At 44.5% G+C, this 25,845-nt stretch overlaps 1 protein-coding gene across 1 annotated transcript; it reads right to left on the minus strand.

The window, feature by feature from the left end:
- Window positions 1-208: 208 nt before the first annotated feature.
- LOC110538912 (MHC class II regulatory factor RFX1) lies at window positions 209-24,046 on the minus strand. Its single transcript, XM_036939014.1, has 19 exons — window positions 23,880-24,046; window positions 20,216-20,478; window positions 19,886-20,014; window positions 18,965-19,077; window positions 18,031-18,135; window positions 16,367-16,464; window positions 15,640-16,069; window positions 13,494-13,675; window positions 13,096-13,215; window positions 11,767-11,897; window positions 11,235-11,353; window positions 10,444-10,553; window positions 10,167-10,318; window positions 5,758-5,855; window positions 5,492-5,641; window positions 4,907-5,115; window positions 4,499-4,652; window positions 4,315-4,360; window positions 209-4,084 (listed from the first exon to the last, which is right to left on the minus strand). Exons 2-19 carry the CDS (start codon window positions 20,454-20,456, stop codon window positions 3,930-3,932), a joined length of 2,742 nt encoding a protein of 913 aa, XP_036794909.1. The 5' UTR covers window positions 20,457-20,478; window positions 23,880-24,046; the 3' UTR covers window positions 209-3,929.
- Between the last annotated feature and the right edge of the window lie 1,799 nt (window positions 24,047-25,845).

The following is a 25,845-nucleotide window of genomic DNA, read 5'->3' on the forward strand; positions in this document are numbered from 1 at the left end:
GAATTAAACTGGACGAAATGGGTGGGGACCTACATAAATTTGTCCAATATAAACATTTATTTTCTGAAACAGTTTGCACTAATGAATGCACCACAGCCACTGTGATGGAAAGTACAGTCTTTGTACATCACAGTGTAGAGTCCCCACATCCTGCTCCAACGGAAACTAGTCTGTACATTTCAGAGGAGAAAACAAGGGCAAGGGTGTGACAACTTAAAAAATTCTTAATTTATTTTATATCTTTAAAATTAAAAACATTTGAAGTGCATTCTACAACCTCCCAAAGGCACAGTCATACGTGTATTTGACCAAATTCATAAAACACTGCCACACAATACCGTTTTTAGAAGTAAGAAACTGAACTCTATAAAAATGACAAACATTTTTGTCTGGAAAAGAATGGCCATCGTATCGGGAGATCCGCAGGACATGGGAGGATATATCATCAGCTGTGGTAGTAGCAGACGCCCCAGAGTGTTAAACATGCTGGTTTAGAGGTCCACGCTGCGTGCTCAAGATATGCATTGCTGCCTTTGAAAACATTCTTGGGACACTTAAATGCAATGAAATGTTCATACAATACATGTTCAACAACCGAACTGATCGTGGTGGACAATGTTCTATGAAAATGGCTTCAACAACAAAACAACAGCAGAAAAACTTTAGCAGGAAGGAAACGAGTGAGACAGAATGAGAGATGTAGAGGAAGATAGGGTGTCTGATTCCCCTGTCTCGTTTCACATCGAGCCTGACCCCAGATCTGCTTGTGCTGTCATTCCAACTTCTATAAGACAGCACAAACAGATCTGGGACCATGCTAAACCCATACAACAATGGCACCGACTGTAAGGGTTTTCCTCAGAATACCTTACACCTGTGTGCTGCGATTCCATCAGACACAGATATACAGTACTGTACATGAAAGAGATCTATAGGGATCTCCAAGTGGAGACTGTCTGTGATAAATAGGCAGAACTGTTATATTCTAGCCTGGTACCTGATCAGTTTGTGCTGTCTCGCCAACTTATATGGTCATTGTCAAACCAAGAGTTGGCAAGATAGTACAAACATATTTGGGATCAGGCTACTGACATCTCACCATATAAAAGGACAGTCATTGACTGTGACTGTGCAAACGAAGCAGGACCCTTGGCGCGTGTATGTATGGAGAGCTCATTTGAGGAGAACTGAAATCAAACATACATACTCACACTCAATAACGACTCTCAGTAAATACACATACACACAAAATATACTTAGTGTGTGACAGATTGACACCACATCACCAGACAAGAAAGGTTCACTTTGTGACAATGAAAAGGAAATAGAGTGACACACATATATATAATTATATTATCGCATTTTAACTCAGTCCAGCACAGTCCTTCTTGGAATATGTAAACAAAGTAATTATTTGAAATCAGAAATGTCTGGTGCAGAAATGAAAAAGATAAACAAACATAAAAAATAAGGCTGGCGCAATGACGTGTGGACGACAAGAGGCCACAAAGGTCTCAACAGAAACCAATAAAACAGATGGCAATGAAGCACTTGAAAACACAAACAGGAATATATATTGAACAGATCTCTCTGTACAGAACTGCACATTCAGCAGCAGAGGCAGATGGACGCTGCAGTGGAGAGAAATGGTGGGACTACTGTTCCACATCTGTGGGGTTGACATGGAAACACCTTTAAACCAGGGTTTTATCTTTTGTGTGCGTGTGTGAGTGGTTGTAACAGGAACCCCCAAAACCATGACACTCTTTTTCAGGAAAGGAACAAATCAAATTAAAAAGAACCAATAAAAACATTCACCCAAAATGATTTTGAATGCCTTTGAAAATATCCACCAAATATACAGTCAACACTTCTTCTGAAGCACAGACTCAACAATCGTACAACCAGACACACGTTACAAGACACACACAATCAGATAAATCCACGCATGTTCAATCGCACCCTAAAAATACAGCACAGCAGTAGGACCCCAGCACACACACGCACACACCACGAGCATCAAAAACACACACAACAACTCTCTTTACAGTCTATCTGCTGTCACCCACATGCCCCATCTCCTTCTGACTGGCTCTTGGGCTTTGATTGACATGAGAGTGAGAGCTAAATGAACAATTTAGAACTGCAGAATCGTAAGCAGCCATTTCCTCTTCCTCCCTCCGTTCCTCCCTATACAGAAGGGTTGGGTAAGGGAGGACAAACTGTTAACCGTCACATCTTCAGGACCACCTTGGTACAGCAGACCGTTGTTGGAGGGTAGTTTAGGTTGGCATGTACATTGTGCTGCCCTGTTGTCAGCCAGTGACACCAATACAGAGAAACATGGCAGGTCCTTGTTCAATACACAGATCCATTCAAGTGACAACAAACACTCTTCACTCCATGGGTCGGGTGTGTGTGTGTGTGTGTAAGTTCACCCTGTGTCCTTTGTGCAGCAATGCCGGACCGGTGATTGTGTGCCCATCCATGCATGTGTGGTATCTGTGCTTACAGCAGACTTGTGCCATACAGACCTTATTGGGACTGTGTCTGTGTGTGTCTGTGTACTGTTGGGTCAGCATCTATGTGTAGAGACTGCAGAAATGTTTATTGAGTGTATGAACATGTGTGTGTGTGTACAGTATCTACACTCAAATGTATATAGAAACTGTACATCAGAGGTTGACATGGGAACAGGTCTGTCAGGAATAAGTTCTAGAGTCATGTTCAGGACAACACAGGATCGACAATCCACAGGATGGTAATGTGTGGACCATTTAATTAAAATAAACTGTGTAGGCCTGATATCGTTCACTTAATGAAAAAAATCTAAATCTAATGATAATTTCCTTCCTTCCAGCTCACTCTCACGCCTCGCTTCAGTTGGAGCCAGTCACTACTCTACGCCCCGATCACATGATAGCGTCATTACGCAAAATGGTACGCAGCATCATCTGGATGTGTTCAACAACAGTTCAACCTTCACCTTCTGCTACCATTTCTGTCAGAACGTCTTCACATTCAGTCTGATGTATACGTTCTATAAATCCAACGTTTCCACCACACAGAACGTCTTCACATACAGTCTGATGTATACGTTCTATAAATCCAACGTATCCCCCACACAGAACGTCTTCACATACAGTCTGATGTATACGTTCTATAAATCCAACGTTTCCACCACACAGAACGTCTTCACATACAGTCTGATGTATACGTTCTATAAATCCAACGTATCCCCCACACAGAACGTCTTCACATACAGTCTGATGTATACGTTCTATAAATCCAACGTTTCCACCACACAGAACGTCTTCACATACAGTCTGATGTATACGTTCTATAAATCCAACGTATCCCCCACACAGAACGTCTTCACATACAGTCTGATGTATACGTTCTATAAATCCAACGTTTCCACCACACAGAACGTCTTCACATACAGTCTGATGTATACGTTCTATAAATCCAACGTTTCCACCACACAGAACGCACTGCAACTGCCTCTGCAACAAAATGCTGCAAGGCAAACACAGTGTTCCAGTGGAAATGAATGTACATCTGGTGTACCAAAATGCAATGACGCTATTGGTGTGATCGAGGCGTAACGGAAGAAATGATTTCTGTGTGTAAAAATCTGCATGGGACGGGAGTGATATTTATCAGAATGGGACAGGAAAGTTCCGGGGTTATAGAAACGCTGCAGGATTTGGGCATTACAGGAAACATTTTTTTACAGGACAAGACAGAACAGGAATGAATTTTCACTCCCGTGTCAACCTCTAGTGTACATATTAGTGTATACAAGGGTATCTTGGTGTATGTGTGTATACAAATGTTTATCAATCAATGCAGTTATGTGTGAGTATTTGTGTAAGTCAGTCTGTGAATGGAAGTGTGTTTGTGCATGTGTGTATCAGTGTGTGTGTTCAGTCCTGGCCCGTGGTGAAGAGTACTCTCTGGTCGGTTCTGGCCAGCTTGGTAGGCGGCTCCAGAGACTCCTCCCCCAGCCCCGCCCCGTCAGAGGGCAGAGACAGCTCCTGACACTCGTCATCGCTCTCCTCTTCCTCCTCCTCTTCCTCTTCTGGAAGACAGACACAAGTGGGATGAAGGTTAATATCAGAAACCATGGTTATAGGAATAGATTGCCCAATCCCAAATGAGTCCCTAACCCCTAACCCCTACCCCCTATGCTCTCAGATCTCCACAAATGCGTAAGGGGTAGGGATTGATCTGGGATTGGGCAATCCTCAATAAGTAGCTTTATGTCTGGCTGCCATGTGCTTTGTATCAAACAACATGGATGGTAGTTACCTTTGTCTGGATCCAGTGGGTTCAAACTCCTGCCAAGACTGGCGAACTGAGAGACATAGGAAATGAGTCAGTAACAATTGAATGGTAACAACTAAACAATGGTAACTAATATCAACAACACATTAGCTTTTTTGGCTTAGGCCACTGTGAACGCGTGTGTAAATGTGTGTATATGTGTGTGTACCTCTCCCATGACAGCGATGGGTGTCTCTCCTTTAGCCTGGGCCACTCTGTGTTCTATCAGGTAGTACATGTACTCATCATACAGCAGTCTGATCAGGTGGAAGGATCCAAAGCTGGCAGCACTACGCAGAGTCAGGTCTCTAATCACCATGGAACTGGATGGAGAGGAGGAGGAGGAAGAGTTTGGTTTGGCATGGATAAACAAATCTGGATTTCCTGACTAACCAGGAAAAAAACGTCTCTGAGCAGTAGCGTTGTCAAATGTTAGGACCTTCCCCAAATTTCCCAGTTGGAGGATTCCCTCCCTGCCTATTCCTATTTGATTCTAGTTGAAAATGTGTGAAATTACCGGAAATGTTCAACCGTATTTAGCAGTCGTGGGAATAGATGGGACTAATCCCATTCTCACCTGTAGAAGGACCACTTGAGCAGGAAGAGCTTGGCTGCTTTGGGGAAGGCGGCGCTGGCTTGGTAGGGCTTTAGGACCTGGGAGACCACCCCGTCCAGCCAGGCAGCCCACTGCTCCAGAGAGTTCTGCTGCTGCAGGGTCAGCTTGAAGTCCTGCTCCAACTGCTGCACCACACGGTCCTCACAGCGACACACCCACGACGCCTGCTCCTGTATGGAGAGAGAGAGGAGGGGAAGAGGAAAAGAGACAGAGGAGGGGGTGAGAGAGAGAAAGAAAGAGGGGAGGAAGGGGAGAGAAAGAGAGAGAGTCGTCAGTATCATGCCTCTTATGTTTTTGTCACTTCACAATTACAAAATATAGTAGTTGAATGACAAGGTAACATAGGCCACCTGTGTTATGTCAGTACGACAACAACAACAGCAACACACAGAGCTTTAGGACATTATACTACATCTACCAAACAAACACTACAGGGATCACCATCAGTGATGGTCTGCATCATATGAATATAATGACACGTCTATGGTCTGGACAGTGTCTGACTGTTACTATACACTGTAACCACAGGTCTTAGGTCAGACGGACCTGAACATTGGCGAAGTCCACGCGGTTGAGGTCGCTGAGCATCTGGTTTATCTGAGCTGTGTTCTGTAGCACGGCCCTGGCTGCCTGGGCCAAGTGGTTCAGAGAGGTGTACCTGCGCAGCGTCTGGGCAAACGAACTGGCTGACGTTACCTGGAGGATGAGAGGAGGAAGTGAGAAAAGAGAGCGTGACAAGACCTCACCAAGAACACACACACACCGCAGAAACCAACACATGCTGCCCAACACACATGAAAGCAGACACACACCTTAATGCGGACCATCTCTTCTGGGATGTTCATCATAGCGTTGGTCAACCAACTCTCCAGACTCTTGGCAAAGTTGCGGATGGCTTGAGTTAAGGCACCTGTGGACAGGAGAGGGAGAGGGGTTGACACAGGGCTGAACTAAATGTGCTCTCCTATGTGGTGGTGAACAGAATGTCCTTGAACTCAAACAACCTGTGTTTTATTGTGTTATGTAGAATCTCCACCAGGCCTATGTCATGTTATGTAGATAATTAGTGTAATATAGTGCTATTGTCACGACTTCCGCCGAAGTCGGTCCCTCTCCTTGTTCGAGCGGCGGTCGACGTCACCGGCCTTCTAGCCATCGCCGATCCACATTTTATTTTCCATTTGTTTTGTCTTTGTCTTACACACCTGGTTTTAATTCCCCAATTACTTGTTCATTATTTAACCCTCTGTTCCCCCATGTTTGTTTGTGAGTAATTGTTTGTTTTGTAATACGGTCCGTTATTGTGGCCTCGAATATTTTGTGTTGTATTTGTGGAATCTAGAGTAAATTCGTTTATTACTCATATCTGCTGTCATGCACCGGACTCCTCTACACCAGCTACACACAGGCTGTATTACAGCTCTGTCATGTCACATAGTATAATGTAGTGCAGTATAACGCTATGTCTTGTGTACTGTAATAAAATAAAATAAAATCAAAGTTTACTTGTCACGTGCGCCGAATACAGCAGGTGTAGTAGACCTTACAGTGAAATGCCTACTTACAGGCTCTAACCAATAGTGCAAAAAAGGTATTATGAGAACAATAGGTAAGTAAAGAAATAAAATAACAGTAAAAAAAAAGACAGGCTATAAAAGTAGTGAGGCTATAAAAGTAGTGAGGCTATAAAAGTAGTGAGGCTATAAAAGTAGTGAGGCTATAAAAGAAGTGAGGCTATAAAAGTAGTGAGGCTATAAAAGAAGTGAGGCTATAAAAGTAGTGAGGCTATAAAAGTAGTGAGGCTATAAAAGAAGTGAGGCTATAAAAGAAGTGAGGCTATAAAAGTAGTGAGGCTATAAAAGTAGTGAGGCTATAAAAGAAGTGAGGCTATAAAAGTAGTGAGGCTATAAAAGAAGTGAGGCTATAAAAGTAGTGAGGCTATAAAAGTAGTGAGGCTATAAAAGAAGTGAGGCTATAAAAGAAGTGAGGCTATAAAAGAAGTGAGGCTATAAAAGTAGTGAGGCTATAAAAGTAGTGAGGCTATAAAAGTAGTGAGGCTATAAAAGAAGTGAGGCTATAAAAGAAGTGAGGCTATAAAAGTAGTGAGGCTATAAAAGTAGTGAGGCTATAAAAGTAGTGAGGCTATAAAAGTAGTGAGGCTATAAAAGAAGTGAGGCTATAAAAGTAGTGAGGCTATAAAAGAAGTGAGGCTATAAAAGTAGTGAGGCTATAAAAGTAGTGAGGCTATAAAAGAAGTGAGGCTATAAAAGAAGTGAGACTATAAAAGTAGTGAGGCTATAAAAGTAGTGAGGCTATAAAAGAAGTGAGGCTATAAAAGTAGTGAGGCTATAAAAGTAGTGAGGCTATAAAAGAAGTGAGGCTATAAAAGAAGTGAGGCTATAAAAGTAGTGAGGCTATAAAAGTAGTGAGGCTATAAAAGTAGTGAGGCTATAAAAGTAGTGAGGCTATAAAAGTAGTGAGGCTATAAAAGAAGTGAGGCTATAAAAGTAGTGAGGCTATAAAAGTAGCGAGACTATAACAGTAGCGAGGCTATAAAAGTAGCGAGGCTATAACAGTAGTGAGGCTATAAAAGTAGCGAGGCTATAAAAGTAGCGAGACTATAACAGTAGTGAGGCTATAAAAGTAGCGAGGCTATAAAAGTAGCGAGACTATAACAGTAGCGAGGCTATAAAAGTAGCGAGGCTATAACAGTAGCGAGGCTATAACAGTAGCGAGGCTATAACAGTAGCGAGGCTATAACAGTAGCGAGGCTATAAAAGTAGCGAGGCTATAAAAGTAGCGAGGCTATAAAAGTAGCGAGGCTATAAAAGTAGTGAGGCTATAAAAGTAGTGAGGCTATAACAGTAGTGAGGCTATAAAAGTAGTGAGGCTATAAAAGTAGTGAGGCTATAAAAGTAGTGAGGCTATAACAGTAGTGAGGCTATAAAAGTAGTGAGGCTATAAAAGTAGTGAGGCTATAAAAGTAGCGAGACTATAACAGTAGCGAGGCTATAAAAGTAGCGAGGCTATAACAGTTGTGAGGCTATAAAAGTAGCGAGGCTATAAAAGTAGCGAGACTATAACAGTAGCGAGGCTATAAAAGTAGCGAGGCTATAACAGTAGCGAGGCTATAACAGTAGCGAGGCTATAACAGTAGCGAGGCTATAACAGTAGCGAGGCTATAAAAGTAGCGAGGCTATAAAAGTAGCGAGGCTATAAAAGTAGCGAGGCTATAAAAGTAGCGAGGCTATAAAAGTAGCGAGGCTATAACAGTAGTGAGGCTATAAAAGTAGCGAGGCTATAACAGTAGCGAGGCTATAAAAGTAGCGAGGCTATAACAGTAGTGAGGCTATAAAAGTAGCGAGGCTATAACAGTAGCGAGGCTATAAAAGTAGCGAGGCTATAACAGTAGCGAGGCTATAAAAGTAGCGAGGCTATAACAGTAGCGAGGCTATAAAAGTAGCGAGGCTATAACAGTAGTGAGGCTATAAAAGTAGCGAGGCTATAAAAGTAGCGAGGCTATAACAGTAGTGAGGCTATAAAAGTAGTGAGGCTATAAAAGTAGCGAGGCTATAAAAGTAGTGAGGCTACATACAGACAGCGGTTAGTCAGGCTGATTGAGGTAGTATGTACATGTAGATATGGTTGAAGTGACTATGCATATATGATGAACAGAGAGTAGCAGTAGCGTAAAAGGTCGCTGAGTATAGTGTAATGTTGTGCTATGTAGTATTATAAGGTGCCTTCAGAAAGTATTCACAACATGTTGTGTAAAAAGTGGGATTAAAATAGATTTAATTGTCATTTTCCGTCAACGATCTTCACAAAATACTATGTAATGTCAAAGTGGAAGAAAAATTCCAACATTTGTAAAAATAAATAAATAAAAACACTAATATATCTTGATTAGATAAGTATTCAACCCCCTGAGTCAATACATGTTAGAATCCCCTTTGTCAGTGATTACAGCTGTCGGTCTTTCTAGGTAAGTCTCTAAGAGCTGTCCACACATTGATTGTGCAACATTTGCCAATTATTCATTTCCAAATTCATCAAGTTCTGCCAAATTGGTTGTTGATCATTGCTAGACAACCATTTTCAGGTCTTGCCACAGATTGTCAAGCAGATTTACAGTAAGTCAAAACTGTAACTCGGCCACTCAGGAACATTCACTGTCTTCTTGGTAAGCAACTTCAGTGTAGATTTGGCCTTGTGTTTTAGGTTATTGTCCTGCTGAAAGGTGAATTCAACTCTCAGTGTCTGTTGGAAAGCAGACTGAACCAGGTTTCCCTCTAGGATTCTGACTGTGTTTAGCACCATTCTGTTTCTGAAAAACTCCCAAGTACTTAATGATTACAAGCATACCCATAACATTATGCAGACACCACTATGCTTGGAAATATGGCGAGTGGTAATCAGTACTGTGTTGTATTGGATTTGCCCCAAACATAACACTTTCTATTCAGGACAAAAAGTGAATTGCTTTGCCACATTTGTTTGCAGTATTACTTTAGTGCATGTTTTGTAATATTTTTATTCTGTACAGGCTTATTTCTTTTCACTCTGTCATTTAGGTTAGTTTTGTGGAATAACTACAATGTTGTTGATCCATCCTCAGTTTTCTCCTATCAAAGCCATTAAACTCTGTAATGGTTTTAAAGTCACCATTGGCCTCATGGTGAAATCCAGAGCGGCTTCTTGATACACCATCCAAAGTGTAATTAATACCTTCAGCTCAAAGGGATATTCACCCATCTACCAATAGGTTCCCTTCTTTGTGAGGGACTGGAAAACCTCCCAGGTCTTTATGGTTGAATCTGTGCTTGAAATTCACTGCTCGACTGAGGCACCTTACATATAATTGTATGTGTGGGGTACAGAGAGGAGGTAGTCATTCAAACATCGTGTTTAACACAGAGTCCATGCAACTTATGTGACTTGTTAAGTACATTTTTACTCCTGAACTTATTTAGGCTTGCAATAACAAAGGGGTTGAATACTTATTGACCCAAGACATTCCAGATTTTCATTTATAAAAATGTCTAAATACATAAGTTCACGTTGACATTATGGGCTATTGTGTCTAGGCCAGTGACAAACAATCTCAATGTAATCCATTTTAAAATTCGGTCAAGAGGTTTGAAAACTTTCTGAAGGCTCTCTATACTGCTCTGTAGTTGTATCAGTATTATGTGGTGTTGTGTAGTACGTTCTAACTCACTGGGGATGGGCCGCAGCACATCGGGGATGAGGATCTCCACCAGGCCCTGGTACAGGGTGTTGTCACAGTCGCGGCTCCAGCGGAGCACAGGGTCGTACTTACACAGGATCACTAGACAGTCCTTAGGCAGGCGCTTCTCAGACTCATCATGTCTGTTACAACAATACAGATACGTTAGAAAATGACACAGGATTCTTGAAAAAATGACTTGATATTCCAAAAAAAAAAGAAAGACAGTTGCTTTAGTAGCATATTGAAGTCCCAGGACAAGACGTACACAGCCAGTGTGCCAGTGTCTCCACTCTGGCTCTCTTCAAACCTCCAGAAGGTCTTCCACAGGGTCTCCACCAGGGTGAACTGCAGGTTGATCGTCACGTCCAGAATAGCCTGGAAACAAAGAGGGAACACCAGCACCATCAGTATCAACTAGCTTAGCTCCTCCCTTTATGCAAAGGATGCACAGGACAGCTGGACCGACAGAAACAACAGTGAGATGTACAGATGACATGTACATAACAGGACTATACAAGAACTGATGAATGAACAATGACACATACACCGGGGTAGGTCTCTGTACAGACAGACAGGGGTAGGTCTCTGTACAGACAGACAGGGGTAGGTCTCTGTACAGACAGAAAGGGGTAGGTCTCTGTACAGACAGACAGGGGTAGGTCTCTGTACAGACAGACAGGGGTAGGTCTCTGTACAGACAGAAAGGGGGAGGTCTCTGTACAGACAGACAGGGGGAGGCCTCTGTACAGACAGACAGGGGGAGGCCTCTGTACAGACAGACAGGGGGAGGCCTCTGTACAGACAGACAGGGGGAGGCCTCTGTACAGACAGACAGGGGGAGGCCTCTGTGCAGACAGACAGGGGTAGGTCTCTGTACAGACAGAAAGGGGTAGGTGTCTGTACAGACAGAAAGGGGGAGGTCTCTGTACAGACAGAAAGGGGTAGGTCTCTGTACAGACAGACAGGGGTAGGTCTCTGTACAGACAGACAGGGGTAGACAGACAGACAGTAACATGCTGTACATATAAACAACCAGTGTGACATACAGACAGGCACCTCACAGTGTTCCCGATACAGCAGCTGGAAGCTCTTGATGTGCTCCAGTTCTATGCCCTCCGGTAGGGCCTTCCCCTGCAGGTCAAGGTCAGGGAACTCTGGGAGGGTCCGAGACGCGTCTGCATGGGGACGGAAGACAATATTAATTGTGTATTTACACAAGCCAGATACTGTAAATGTCTGACCTGTTTTATCACTGTCTGTAACCTACTGAAGTTCATTTGTTAGTGTTTAATAAATGTCCCGGTTCGATATTGTCCATTCCGTTAATCAGTCAGTCTATAACTCTGAGATTTGTGTCTTTGTATTTCTCTACTGTATTTGGTAAAATATGGTCAAATGTTATTACATAGTAGGTACATTTTAAACACTCTTCCTTTTCTTTGGTGGTCATATAAACACTAAGTGAAGTAGCTACTCATTGACTCCAGTCCTTATTGGTACCATATACTGTAAACACCAAGATGGTACAATAAGGTGTTACCCCAATTCCCCCTAGTGTTGACAGACCTGACACCCCCCACCCTCTCACCCAGGAACTGCTGGTACTGCTGCACTTGGGCGCTGATGTCAGAGAGCCCCGCCCCCTGCTGCTGCTGCTGTTGGCCCGAGCCTGCCGCCATGCCATTGGTCATCCCCTCCACCTTCTGCACCGGCTTCATCCTAGGGAGGAGGGGTTCATGATGAAAATAATGAAGATCCTTTATACAGCAGGGAGGCTTCAATGAGAGAGATACAACAAAATGGCACAATAAGTTCTAGGAATAAGGACAGAAATACAGAAATGAAATGAGAGAAAGGGAGACAGAGAGAGTGAGAGGGGAGGAAAGAGAGACAGAGAGTGAGAGAGGGGGGAAAGAGAGACAGAGAGAGAGAGAGGGGGGAAAGAGAGACAGAGAGAGAGAGGGGAGGAAAGAGAGAGAGAGTGAGATAGGGTAGGAAAGAGAGACAGAGAGTGAGAGGGTAGGAAAGAGAGACAGAGAGTGAGAGGGTAGGAAAGAGAGACAGAGAGAGAGAGGGGAGGAAAGAGAGAGAGAGAGTGAGATAGGGTAGGAAAGAGAGACAGAGAGTGAGAGGGTAGGAAAGAGAGACAGAGAGTGAGAGAGGGTAGGAAAGAGAGACAGAGAGTGAGAGAGGGGGGAAAGAGAGAGAGAGAGAGACAGAGAGTGAGAGAGACAGAGAGACAGAGAGAAAGAATGAGAGGGTAGGAAAGAGAGACAGAGAGAGAGAGGGGAGGAAAGAGAGAGAGAGTGAGATAGGGTAGGAAAGAGAGACAGAGAGTGAGAGAGGGTAGGAAAGAGAGACAGAGAGTGAGAGAGGGGGGAAAGAGAGACAGAGAGAGAGAGAGTGAGAGAGAGAGAGAGAGAGAAAGAATGAGAGGGTATGAAAGAGAGAGAGTGAGAGAGGGGAGGAAAGAGAGAGAGAGTGAGATAGGGTAGGAAAGAGAGACAGAGAGTGAGAGAGACAGAGAGTGAGAGACAGAGAGAAAGAATGAGAGGGTAGGAAAGAGAGCAACTGTTAGAGTGCTAGAAGGAGACAGTGTTTGAGGCACTGTGAGAGTGAAAGAGGAGAAGAGAGAGAGACGCAGAGAGAGAGAGGCAGAGACGCAAAGAGAGAGAGAGACAGAGAGAGTGAGACAGAGAGACGCAGAGAGAGAGGCAGAGACGCAGAGAGAGAGACAGAGAGACGCAGAGAGAGACAGAGAGATGCAGAGAGAGACAGAGAGACGCAGAGAGAGAGAGACAGAGAGAGTGAGACAGAGAGACGCAGAGAGAGAGAGGCAGAGACGCAGAGAGAGAGAGACAGCGAGACACAGAGAGAGACAGAGAGACGCAGAGAGAGACAGAGGCTGATAGCCCACCTCTGTTTCTGAGAGAAGGGCTGCTGTCTCATGGCCAGGTGCTGCTGGTCCTCCATCAGTCTGATCAGAGAGGAGCAGGCCTTGATCCTCAGGCCGTAATAGTGGTACTTGGAGTTCCCCCTGGAACACATACACAATTCAGCCTCTGATTCAGCCTAACCTTTGGGGCGTGTGCGTGTCTGTATGATATAACCCGTCTCACCGGGTGCCCAGGCGGCGCGTGCGTGTCTGTATGATATAACCCGTCTCACCGGGTGCCCAGGCGGCGTGTGCGTGTCTGTATGATATAACCCGTCTCACCGGGTGCCCAGGCGGCGTGTGCGTGTCTGTATGATATAACCCGTCTCACCGGGTGCCCAGGCTGCATGTGTGTGTCTGTATGATATAACCCGTCTCACCGGGTGCCCAGGCGGCGCGTGCGTAGCCCCATGAACACGGATCTGATCAGCTTCCCAAAGGAGGCAGCGTTGACGGGCTCCAGCTTCTGCTCCTGGCAGTGCAGCAGGTAGTGGCAGTAGAGGGTGGAGCGAGGCAGACTGACCCCTTCAGCTGTCTCATAGTTATCTAGCAGCCACTGCACCTGGCAGAGAGGGACACACAGAGAGAAGGGAAAAATGGATGGGTTAGTCAACAAACACACACGACTGATCGGTTTGGTTTCTGAGCGTTATATATTATCAATCATTCGTTATAATAGAGACATGAGGGGGGGCAGAAGTAAGCTTGGGAGGGGCTGTAGTGCAGTGACAACGATATAACAATATAACATGATGAAGCCATGTCCCTCCTACAGTCTAGTACTGAGACTAGAACAGCCATGTCCCTCCTAGTCTAGTACTGAGACTAGTAGAACAGCCATGTCCCTCCTACAGTCTAGTACTGAGACTAGTAGAACAGCCATGTCCCTCCTACAGTCTAGTACTGAGACTAGTAGAACAGCCATGTCCCTCCTACAGTCTAGTACTGAGACTAGTAGAACAGCCATGTCCCTCCTACAGTCTAGTACTGAGCCCAGTAGAACAGCCATGTCCCTCCTACAGTCTAGTACTGAGCCCAGTAGAACAGCCATGTCCCTCCTACAGTCTAGTACTGAGACTAGAACAGCCATGTCCCTCCTACAGTCTAGTACTGAGACTAGAACAGCCATGTCCCTCCTACAGTCTAGTACTGAGACTAGAACAGCCATGTCCCTCCTACAGTCTAGTACTGAGACTAGTAGAACAGCCATGTCCCTCCTACAGTCTAGTACTGAGACTAGTAGAACAGCCATGTCCCTCCTACAGTCTAGTACTGAGACTAGTAGAACAGCCATGTCCCTCCTACAGTCTAGTACTGAGACTAGTAGAACAGCCATGTCCCTCCTACAGTCTAGTACTGAGACTAGTAGAACAACCATGTCCCTCCTACAGTCTAGTACTGAGACTAGTAGAACAGCCATGTCCCTCCTACAGTCTAGTACTGAGCCCAGTAGAACAGCCATGTCCCTCCTACAGTCTAGTACTGAGACTAGTAGAACAGCCATGTCCCTCCTACAGTCTAGTACTGAGACTAGTAGAACAGCCATGTCCCTCCTACAGTCTAGTACTGAGACTAGTAGAACAACCATGTCCCTCCTACAGTCTAGTACTGAGACTAGTAGAACAGCCATGTCCCTCCTACAGTCTAGTACTGAGACTAGTAGAACAGCCATGTCCCTCCTACAGTCTAGTACTGAGACTAGTAGAACAGCCATGTCCCTCCTACAGTCTAGTACTGAGACTAGTAGAACAGCCATGTCCCTCCTACAGACTAGTACTGAGACTAGTAGAACAGCCATGTCCCTCCTACAGTCTAGTACTGAGACTAGTAGAACAGCCATGTCCCTCCTACAGTCTAGTACTGAGACTAGTAGAACAGCCATGTCCCTCCTACAGTCTAGTACTGAGACTAGTAGAACAACCATGTCCCTCCTACAGTCTAGTACTGAGACTAGTAGAACAGCCATGTCCCTCCTACAGTCTAGTACTGAGACTAGTAGAACAGCCATGTCCCTCCTACAGTCTAGTACTGAGACTAGTAGAACAGCCATGTCCCTCCTACAGTCTAGTACTGAGACTAGTAGAACAGCCATGTCCCTCCTACAGTCTAGTACTGAGACTAGTAGAACAGCCATGTCCCTCCTACAGTCTAGTACTGAGACTAGTAGAACAGCCATGTCCCTCCTACAGTCTAGTACTGAGACTAGTAGAACAGCCATGTCCCTCCTACAGTCTAGTACTGAGACTAGTAGAACAACCATGTCCCTCCTACAGTCTAGTACTGAGACTAGTAGAACACTGAAAGGTGTGTGTGAGAGAATAGTACTGAGACTAGTAGAACACTGAAAGGTGTGTGTGAGAGAATAGTATTGAGACTAGTAGAACACCTAAAGGTTTGTGTGAGAGAATAGTACTGAGACTAGTAGAACACTGAAAGGTGTGTGTGAGAGAATAGTATTGAGACTAGTAGAACACTGAAAGGTGTGTGTGAGAGAATAGTATTGAGATTGGCGTCTCTGTCTCATACCTTTTTGTCTGCCGACGGTACGCCACTACCCTCCTCGCCCTCTGTTGTACTGACGGTGGCAGGAGAGGAGCGGGCGTTGTGGGTGGAGTAGCCCCCCTGACTGTTGCCACTCAGCATGTACCCCCCCTGGATCACATAGCTGCCCCCGCTTCCATTAGCCCCCGCCCCTTCCCCAGTCCCATTGGCTGTTCCCCCTGTCGCCACCACCGTCGCCCCACCCCCAGAGGCGGCCGCCGGATTGGCCACAATCTGGCCTGTGCCAGCCACGTACATAGACACTCCACCGGTGGAGCCCGTTGTCACGGAGACGGTCAGGGGTGTGCCGGTGGTGGGGACCTGTGAGCCAGAGGTGGGAGGGGCTTCGTAGTAAGGGGCGGCGGTGGTCTGAGTGTACAGAGGGGTGTCTGTGTAGGTGAAGCTGCCTGAACGACTGGAGTGAGGGAGGAGGTGGGAAGAGGGAGGAATGAAGGGAGCAGGGGAGGAGTGAAGGACAGTTATTTTCAAATTCAGCAGTATAACTTTTGTCTTGAAAGATGAACCACTTCATCACAAAAATAGCAGTCCAAGATCTGTCTGTGCTGTCTGGCTTACTCCACTGTCTAGTTTTAGAAGTTGAGGTGATCAAGCTAGCTAGTTAGCAACAGTTAACAAACTATATAAGCATAGTGGCATAGCATTTTATCACCATAGACAGTGTTCAGAGAGAGTAGTGGAGAGGAAAGCTTACATTGTGCTGGTGGTGTAGTTGTTGTCTCCCCCTTCAACATACTGCACCTGATTGGTGTACACATGCTGCACTGGCACCTGCTGGAGCTGCTGCTGCACCTGGGACACACACACACACACACACACATGCAGGCATGAGTACACACACAGAGTCGGTCAAAACACTAATCTACTCCCCCTCCTCCAATTTCCTTTGAAGTGTGTCCAAATATTTCAACAGGAGTCAATCATGAGGCATACCACATCAATCACGGGCTCATTCACTTCAATGGGAAAATGACCTTGACTTGCAGGCTGCTCCCCTTACCCTTCACATTGCTCTTCCCTACCTACTGTGTTGTCTCTGCCTTAATCCCACTCCACTCTGTTACCCACTGACAGCCTCTCTAGGACACCTAACTTCCATTTAAAGCTGCAATAAGTCATTTTGGGGCGACCCGATTCCATTCACATGTGTGTGTTATGGATCTGTCATTCTCACTGAAAACAAGTCTCAGAAGTGGTAGATCTGTTCTATGTATTTCTCTGCTTCCTGTTCATCATTTTCGTTTTTGCGTCTTTTACTAGGTTTTGTACACCAGCTTCAAACAGCTGAAAATACCATATTTCTGGTTATGTAAAAAACATTTCACAGCGGTTTAGATGGTACAATGATTCTCCACACTAATACCTGCTTGTTTTGTCACATAAACTGAAATCACGCAAGCTATTTTTTATTTAACTTTTATTTAACTAGGCAAGTCACTTTAGAAAAAAATCCTATTTACAATGACGGCCTACCCCGGACGACGCTGGGCCAATTGTGCAGCGCCCTATGGGACTCCCAATCACAGCTGGATGTGATACAGCCTGGATTCGAACCAGGGACTGTAGTGATGCCTCTTCCACTGAGATGCAGTGCCTTAGACCGCTGCGCCACTCGGGAGCCCGGAAATGGCGGAGCAATTTCTGCATAGTGCATCTTTAAGTTAAAACTGCACTTAGTAGTGGGAGACTAAGGCAGAAATTCCACCTAATTGACCTACTCTGAGGGCAGAGGCTGTGTCAAACAGGAGTGGCTGTCCTTGGGCTGTGGTGACCGTGGGGTAGCCTCCCATCTCCATCCCCTCCCAGCCCAGCGAGAGCACCGACAGGGACAAGGCGAAGGGAGGGAAGGTCAGGGGGAGGGAGAGGGGGAAGTAGGAGGGGTACTCCTGGAGGCTGTGTCCGTCTGTCTGCATGTCTGGGTGTCTGTCTGACGGCACCCATGCAAAGTACTGTGCGTCTGTCCTGCTCTGCTCTGCTGTTGTCCACTCCTCCTCTACCTCTCGGTCTCTCCCTACGTCTGTCTCATCCCTCTCTCTCTGTTTGCTATGCGAACTCTGGAACCAACCAACCAGGAGGGAAATGTTGTGATGTTTATCTGGCTCAGCAGGACCAAATGAATACATAATACAATGCATTACAGCGTGTGGTTGTTGAATTATATATACTATCTTTAGCTCAAAGGATGGTTATGTGTGTGTGTATATTTATGTGTTATGTGTGGTGTTCCGTTTATGTCTTGTACATGTGTGTTATGCATTTTTGAGAGAGAGTGTGCGTGTGTGTGTGTGTGTGTGTGTGTGTGTGTGTGTGTGTGTGTGTGTGTGTGTGTGTGTGTGTGTGTGTGTGTGTGTGTCTTACCTCCTGAGTGAGGTGGACAGGCTGCAGGTTGGTGACACTCAGCTGGGTGGTGATACCCTGTTCAGTCTTGGCTGTGATCTGGGACGTTGCCTGCACCACTGACCTCTAAGGACAGAAAACACAACACAGATAGATTCACACAGTGTATAGCTAAGACAATAGCGTCTGGTAGCTAAGATAATAGCCCTGTTACATCAGCTCAAACTGGGTGTGACGAGAACTGAACATTTTTTCCTCATGCTTCCCATGTCCTGACTTGTCCAACACATGTTTCACAGCGTACTACTATGGCTGACCCTGTAAAACAACACATTTCACTGCACCTATCCAGTGTGGGACAATAAAACATCTGAGATACTGTTTTGCCATCTGAGATCAGTTAGACACCATAGGCTTGAGAGACTAGTAAGTATTTTGAGCTATTTCCGGCCAAGTTCTCTCGGGGAACAGCAAATGCTAGTTTCGATAGTTTTTCCTCAATTCTTGGTTTGTTCAGAGGTTGTTATCGTAAAACCCATAACTGCTGAGACTATCACTTCTCATTTTCCACATAATAGTGCACCAATGCTGGACACCAAATACCGAAGGGATGCATAAATACTTTGTCAGCACTATTTTGGCTTCACCAAGTCTTATGATAAGTTGCAAATAATAAACAGTTTTTTTTCTGTGTGGTTTCAAGTTGCAATTGTTGCAATATCATGTGTCTACCAGGATCATGTTCATTAGGGCATGAAAGAGAAAAAAGTTCAGATAGTCACCTCTCTGTTTTAATCTGTTTTCTTCTGTTTGGTGCCTAATGAACATGACCCAGGTGTGAATGAGAGAGGGGAAGGGACCTCTCTCTACCTGCTGTGTTTTAATCTGTTTTCTTCTGTTTGGTGCCTAATGAACATGACCCGGGTGTGAATGAGAGAGGGGAAGGGACCTCTACCTGCTGTGCTGCTTGCACCTGCTGCACCACCTGTGTGGGAACCCCAGTCTGCTGTACCACAGCTGGAGGAGGGCTCGAGTCAGACACAGAGTCACTTGAATGGAGAGAGCCCTCTGTGTAGAGAGAGTGAAATAGAAAGGGAGAGAAAGAGAGAGAAAGAGAGAAAGGGAGAAAGCGAGAGAGGGGGGTTAGAGAGAGAGAGAGAAAGGGAGAGAGAGAGAAAGGGAAAGAGAGAGAGAGAGAAAGGGAGAGAGAGAGAGAAAGGGAAAGATAGACAGAAAGGGAGAGAAATGGAGAGAGAAAAACAGAGAGAGAGCAAGACCTGTTAATATGAAATTGTGACTTCTCTCGGAGCCACTACACCCACATATTACAGTACACAACCTCTTCGTGATAAGCAAGAGCACAGGGACAGAGTTCACAGCAATCAGAGACATTCCCCTCATTGCAGGTTTTTAGATTCATTTGGTAGAAACTGTGAATCAGAACGGCTCTCTTAAGATCAAGAACAGAGCTTGAACAGGAAGCTATGAGACTTGTTACTTCCTCTCTCTCAGGCCCATCTAAGAACGTGACACCAACGTAATCTGATTCTAATTTATCTTTAGTTTTATAATTTATAATCTCTGTAAAGCATATCATACCTATTCTAAGCTAAAATAATGTTTGCACCATGTTTTGTGCTTTAATTGTATTTTTAATCCCAGCCCCCATTTCCGCAGAAGGCCTTTTGGTAGGCCGTCATTGTACATAATAACTTGTTCTTCACTAACTTGCCTAGTTAAATAACGGGTCAATAAAATAAAATAAATACAAATTGTCAGGTTTCTGAATGAAATGCCGTTACTAGTGTCGGTCATGACTTCAGATAAATTAAGTCTACAGTCAGTAGCATGTGATGTGATGCTGAGCACGGCTCACCTGTGACGGTGACTACGATGTACTGGGGGGCGTTCTGGGCGTTGTTGGCCTGTGATGAGGAACCCTGGATCTCAGCCGTCACATACTGGGTCTGGGGGGGAGGAACCTGTGTGGGCGCCACCTGGACAACTGATACAGACACTAGGGTTAATTTATTGCATGATACACATTGTCATAAGCATCTGAATGGATGCATACCTATAAGACATGACTCAAAATGCCATAAAAGTACATAAATATATCAATGAAACAATATAAATATTTATTTATACATCGCAATTAATAAATGTATTACAATCAAATGAAAAATTATACTGGCAGAAACAATACCTGCTGTCTTCTGTGCCGCTGTGGGAGTGGCTTGTGCAGGGGGTGTGGTGTGTCCTGCTGCGGCTGCAGGAGCCCCCACTGTGGTCTGAAGCTGAGCCAGGAACTGCTGCGTAGGAGCTACCACGGTGTGTGGGGCAGCGGATGCTGAGGACTGTCCAGCCACCGTCACACTCCCACTCGCTGCCCCTTGGGGCTGGGTCGTCACGGGCTGCAACTCCCCAACGTAGCCTGTCGTGGCCATCACGAGAACTGGGACTCAGACACTGAATATGTGAAAAATAAAATAAAATCTTGTTAGCTGAGAGATCTAGCTGAAGCCTGGGTGCCAGTCTTTTTCTGCTCTCTTGCCAATTCCTGACAGAATTCTTGTGTTTGGCTTGACAATGACAGCAATGTTGTTGGCAAGAGCACAAACAGATTGGGGACCAGGCTAATCTACAATGAATAAAAAATATAAAAGCAACATAAAACCCTTTCAAAGATTTTACTGAGTTACAGTTCATATAAGGAAATCAGTCAATTGAAATAAATTCACCAGGCCCTATGGATTTCACATGGCTGGGAATACAGATATGCATTCGTTGGTCACAGATACCTATTTTTTAAAAGGTAGGGGCGTGGATCAGAAAACCAGTCAGTATCTGGTGTGACCACCATTTGCTTCATGCATTGAGACGCCTCCTTCGTATAGAGTTGATCAGGCTGTTGATTGTGGCCAGTGGAATGTTGTCCTACTCCTCTTCAATGGCTGTGTGAAGTTGCTGGGTATTGGCGGGAACTGGAACACACTGTAGTACACATCAACCCAGAGCATCCCAAACATGCTCAATGGGTGACATGCCTGGAGAGTATGCAGGTCATGGAAACACTGGGACATTTTCAGCTTCCAGGAATTGTGTACAGATCCTTGTGACATGGAGCTGTGCATTATCATGCTGAAACATGATGGCAGCGGATGAATGGCACGACAATGGGCCTCAGGATCTCTTCACATTATATCTGTGCATTCAAATTGGCATTGATAAAATGCAATTGTGTTCGTTGTCCGTAGCTTATGCCTGTCCATAGCATAACCCCACCCCCACTATGGGACACTCTGTTCATAACTTTGACATCAGCAAACCGCTCGCTCACACAATGCCATACACGCAGTCTGCCATCTGCCCAGTACAGTTGAAACCGGGATTCATCCATGAAGAGAACACTTCTCCAGCGTGCCAGTAGCCATCGAAGGTGAGAATTTTCCCATGTCGGTTACGAAGTCGAACTGCAGTCAGGTCAAGACCCTGGTGAGGATGACGAGCAAGCAGATGAGCTTCCCCGAGACTGTTTCTGACAGTTTGTGCAGAAACTCTTCAGTTGTGCAAACCCACAGTTTCATAAGCTTATGGTAGAAAAATGAACATTAAATTCTCTGGCAACAGCTCTGGTGGACATTCCTGCAGTCAGCATGCCAATTGCACGCTCCCTCAAAACATGAGACATCTGTGGCATTGTGTTGTGTGATACAACTGCCCATTTTAGGGTGGCCTTTCATTGTCCCCAGCACAAGGTGAGAGAAATAAGCTTTTTGTGTGTATGGAAAATTTCTGGGATCTTTTATTTCAACTCAAGAAATATGGGACCAACACTTTACATGTTGTGTATATATTTTTGTTCAGTGTAGCTATAGATAGTAATTGTTAAATTGTTGCTTTATCTTTGATGGGGCCCTATCATCATCATCATCCAGACTGTTCCTTAACGTGATAATGATTGAGTCAGTGAGGCCAGATGGAACCCAGCAGGAGAGGTTTCTTATCAGCACCTGGCTTTTTACCGCTGTCTCAGAATCAGAATCACCTTTATTCGCCATGTGCATTTGCACATACTCTGAATTGTACTTGTTGATATGGTGCTGCTCGTGATTGAAAACATTTAGAGACCGAATACAGACAGAGAAGTTTAAACACAGTTTACAAACATTTTAAACAATTATACCACCGTAATTAATGTATTGTAGCACTGCCTCTAATTAATTCCATAATTGAAATTGCTATACACATGGGGAACTTCTGCTTCTTTACACATATTCTGTCTGGGCCTAATGAGTCAATTCACTTATGACTGAGATTTCCCCTCCAAAGACTGTTAGTGGTACAACTAGAGAAGAGGTGTGGGGAAGGAGAAGGCTTGAAGGGAAAGAAAGGCATGCATTTGGTGTCCCGTTACCTGTAATGTGATCAGTCATCTCTAATGTGACTGCTGCTGCTACAGGCCAGAAGGCTTTTTACATTGACATTTTTGTGATTTAGCAGACACTCATATCCAGAGCGCCTTACAGTAGTGAGTGCATTCATTTTAATGCTTTTTTTGTACTGGTCCCTCGTGGGAATCGAACACACCAACTGATCTTCACGGGACTGCAACATGAGTAAAGTGGGGAAGCCAGTCTCCATTCTGCTTGTCTATTGACACTGCGTAAAGCATTGGTGTTGTTTTTACTTTTAGTTCACTTGTAATTTACATGGTTATTAAAGGGGTAATAACATGGTGTCTGGACGAACTACAGAATTTAGGCCACTCTTTTAGAATAGAATATCCAGCCTCTAGCTTTGACATGTCTATTTCTCCAAACCCTTCTCTCCCTCGCACTCTCTCATATACAGAAGAGACACTGCTCTGTGGAATTTATAACAGTATAGCAGGTTTACAGATGTGAAGCAAAATGTTTTCAAGAATACTACCATTTCACCCCTTTTTAGCCTATTCAATAGTATGGGTTTTATTGAGTAGCCAATACTCAGCAAATAACTATATATGACCTTTGCGGTTGCCAAAATGAGACGAAGATATACATTACTGGACAAAATTCAGTTTAGCTATCCAAGTGAATGAGTTACTAACGCAAATGCCCCCCCATGTTTCAAGGTCCTTGTCACTGTAACTGACATCTGCATAATATAGTCAGTCGCGCCCCTCACTGACACGCCCCTCTTCACATTGCTTGCTTGACTTCACTTCCCAGTGCCACCTTTCTTGCCCTCGTACTGGCTTGAGAACTAAAACCTCTGGCCGGCTATTTCTTCTTATTTACCAAATTACAATGCATCTTTAGTTAGCTTTTTAATTTGTTTTATCCAGGCTACTACTATCAGCTCGCAGTGAGATTGGCTAGCAGCAACTAGCTAGCTAACGTTGGTTAACGAGTCAACCTCTGTCTCAGCCAGGCAGAAGGACATTTTGCGTTAAAGCTGATAAGATGGGTAAAGTTTGAACATTATTTGACAGATGCCACTGTGGTTTTTCACGTAGCCTGGCTAGCTAACATTAGCTTCGAGCTGGTCAGCAAGCTGCATGTCAACAGCAGAGCTAGCTAACGGTCGTTAGCTTGTCTCGCGTATCTACAACACCCGCCATTTTGTACCCATATCGTGCATTTGACATCGCCATAACAACGGCCTGGGTATTAAAGCGTCATGTCAGGCATAATGTACTCAGACACCGCGTTTCAAGAGACACTATTGATGAGCCAGCAAGCAAGTTAGCTAGCTAGAGACGTTGGCAACCAGTTTGCTATAAATGGCTACTGAAACAGGCAAAGAAAAACAGCAGCATCCAACATAATGTTTCATTTGAAATGTTAGAAGCACACGTAAACTATCTAATATGTTTAGAGTTTCACCTCTGATTCCAAGTGAATTTCCCACCGGTATTTTTGTTTTTATTTTTTTCAAGGATTCAGGCTGTTGTTGTTGATTCTCGTTGCTGGGTTCTTGTCGCCAGGGCTACCGTGGCTATGGCGCTTCGTCCTCACCGGGGCAACTGTTGCTACCCACCCGCTTTCTTCCCTCCCCCTCATTCGCGCTGATTGGCAGACAACTCCCAATATGTTTTAAAGTGGTAGTACCACATCATTTGTCGATACAAAGCACTTCTTCACATCTGTGAGAAACCCATGTCCAGTTTGAACATGAAATTAAACAACGGAGGCGGATCCCAAATCCGGGATAGAAATTTGATTATTCTAATGTCAACCCACTAGTGATTTGGTAGTAACACTGTATCTCAGTTTGATCGCCGTTTTATTTGATCATATATGTTGAAATAAAATGTAACATTAAGTTAGACAATGCGACCTCAATGTCACCTGGTCTGCAAGCATGCAACCTTATTATTGTGTAGGCCTAGACCTAGTGTAGCAAGCTCTTTTAGAGCAATAAGGTTAAGTGAAAGTGACATAATTATTATATTGCAGATGAGTGATCAGTGAATTTAGTTGTCTAAAACAACAACGCTGTATATGAACACTGAATGAAAATGAGTAGTTTAACATGGATTCTGTTCTCTCTATCCTGCTCTCTCTCACACATTTAATGTAAAGGGATTTATTGGCGTGGGAAACAGTGAAATACATGGGTCTATGTTTTTGGTTGGATAGGTTTCTTAATTTCTTTCTTAGGTTTTTGCATTCTTCATCAAACCATTTGTCATTGTTGTTCATTTCCTTAGGTTGTCTGCTTGACATTTTTAGATTTGATAAGGCTGCTGAAAGGTCGAATATACTTTAGGCTTTGTAATAACAAGTTTAACTATTTCAGTGAAACGTTTTCTAAAAGGGATTGAATTTGTTGTTGCCCAATTTTTTGGGGTTGGTTTCTACACTACTTTCCTTCCATCGATAGCATGTCTTAGTATTATGCAGTCCCTTTGGCTTTGATGCCTCATGATTGAATATTGAGCTTTTCAAATAGACTGGGATTTTGCTGTGATCTGATACAGGTGTAGGTGTGTCAGTGGGCTGACTGTGAATGCTCTGCGAGACTCGGTTGGGATCAGTGATAAAGCAATCTACAGTACCACTGCCAAGGGATGAACTGTAGGTGTACTTACCATAGGAGTCACCTCAAAGCTTACCAGTGACTAAGTACAGGCCCAGCAACCAACATAGCTGCAAGAACTGTGACCAATTTTTGTTGGTTGTTTTGCAGTAGTTATGTCTTGTACACACACAAACATAAACTCAGCAAAAAAAGAAACGTCCTCTCACTGTCAACTGCGTTTATTTTCAGCAAACTTAACATGTGTAAATATTTGTATGAACATAACAAGATTCAACAACTGAGACATCAACTGAACAAGTTCCACAGACATGTGACTAACAAAAATGGAATATGTGTCCCTGAACAAAGGGGGTGTCAAAATCAAAAGTAAGTCAGTATCTGGTGTGGCCACCAGCTGCATTAAGTACTGCAGTGCATTTCCTCCTCATGGACTGCATCGGATTTGCCAGTTCATGCTGTGAGATGTTACCCCTCTCTTCAACCAAGACACCTGCAAGTTCCCGGACATTTCTGGGGGGAATGGCCCTAGCCCTCCGATCCAACAGGTCCCAGACGTGCTCAATGGGATTGAGATCCGAGCTCTTCGCTGGCCATGGCAGAACACTGACATTCCTGTCTTGCAGGAAATCACGCACAGAACGATCAGTATGGCTGGTGGCATTGTCATGCTGGAGGGTCATGTCAGGATGAGCCTGCAGGAAGAGTACCACATGAGGGAGGAGGATGTCTTCCCCGTAACGCACAGCGTTGAGATTGCCTGCAATGACAACAAGCTCAGTCGATGATGCTGTGACACACCGCCCCAGA

The sequence above is a fragment of the Oncorhynchus mykiss genome, chromosome 12 (genome assembly GCF_013265735.2).
Source record: "Oncorhynchus mykiss isolate Arlee chromosome 12, USDA_OmykA_1.1, whole genome shotgun sequence".
NCBI classification, from domain to species: Eukaryota; Metazoa; Chordata; class Actinopteri; order Salmoniformes; family Salmonidae; genus Oncorhynchus; species Oncorhynchus mykiss.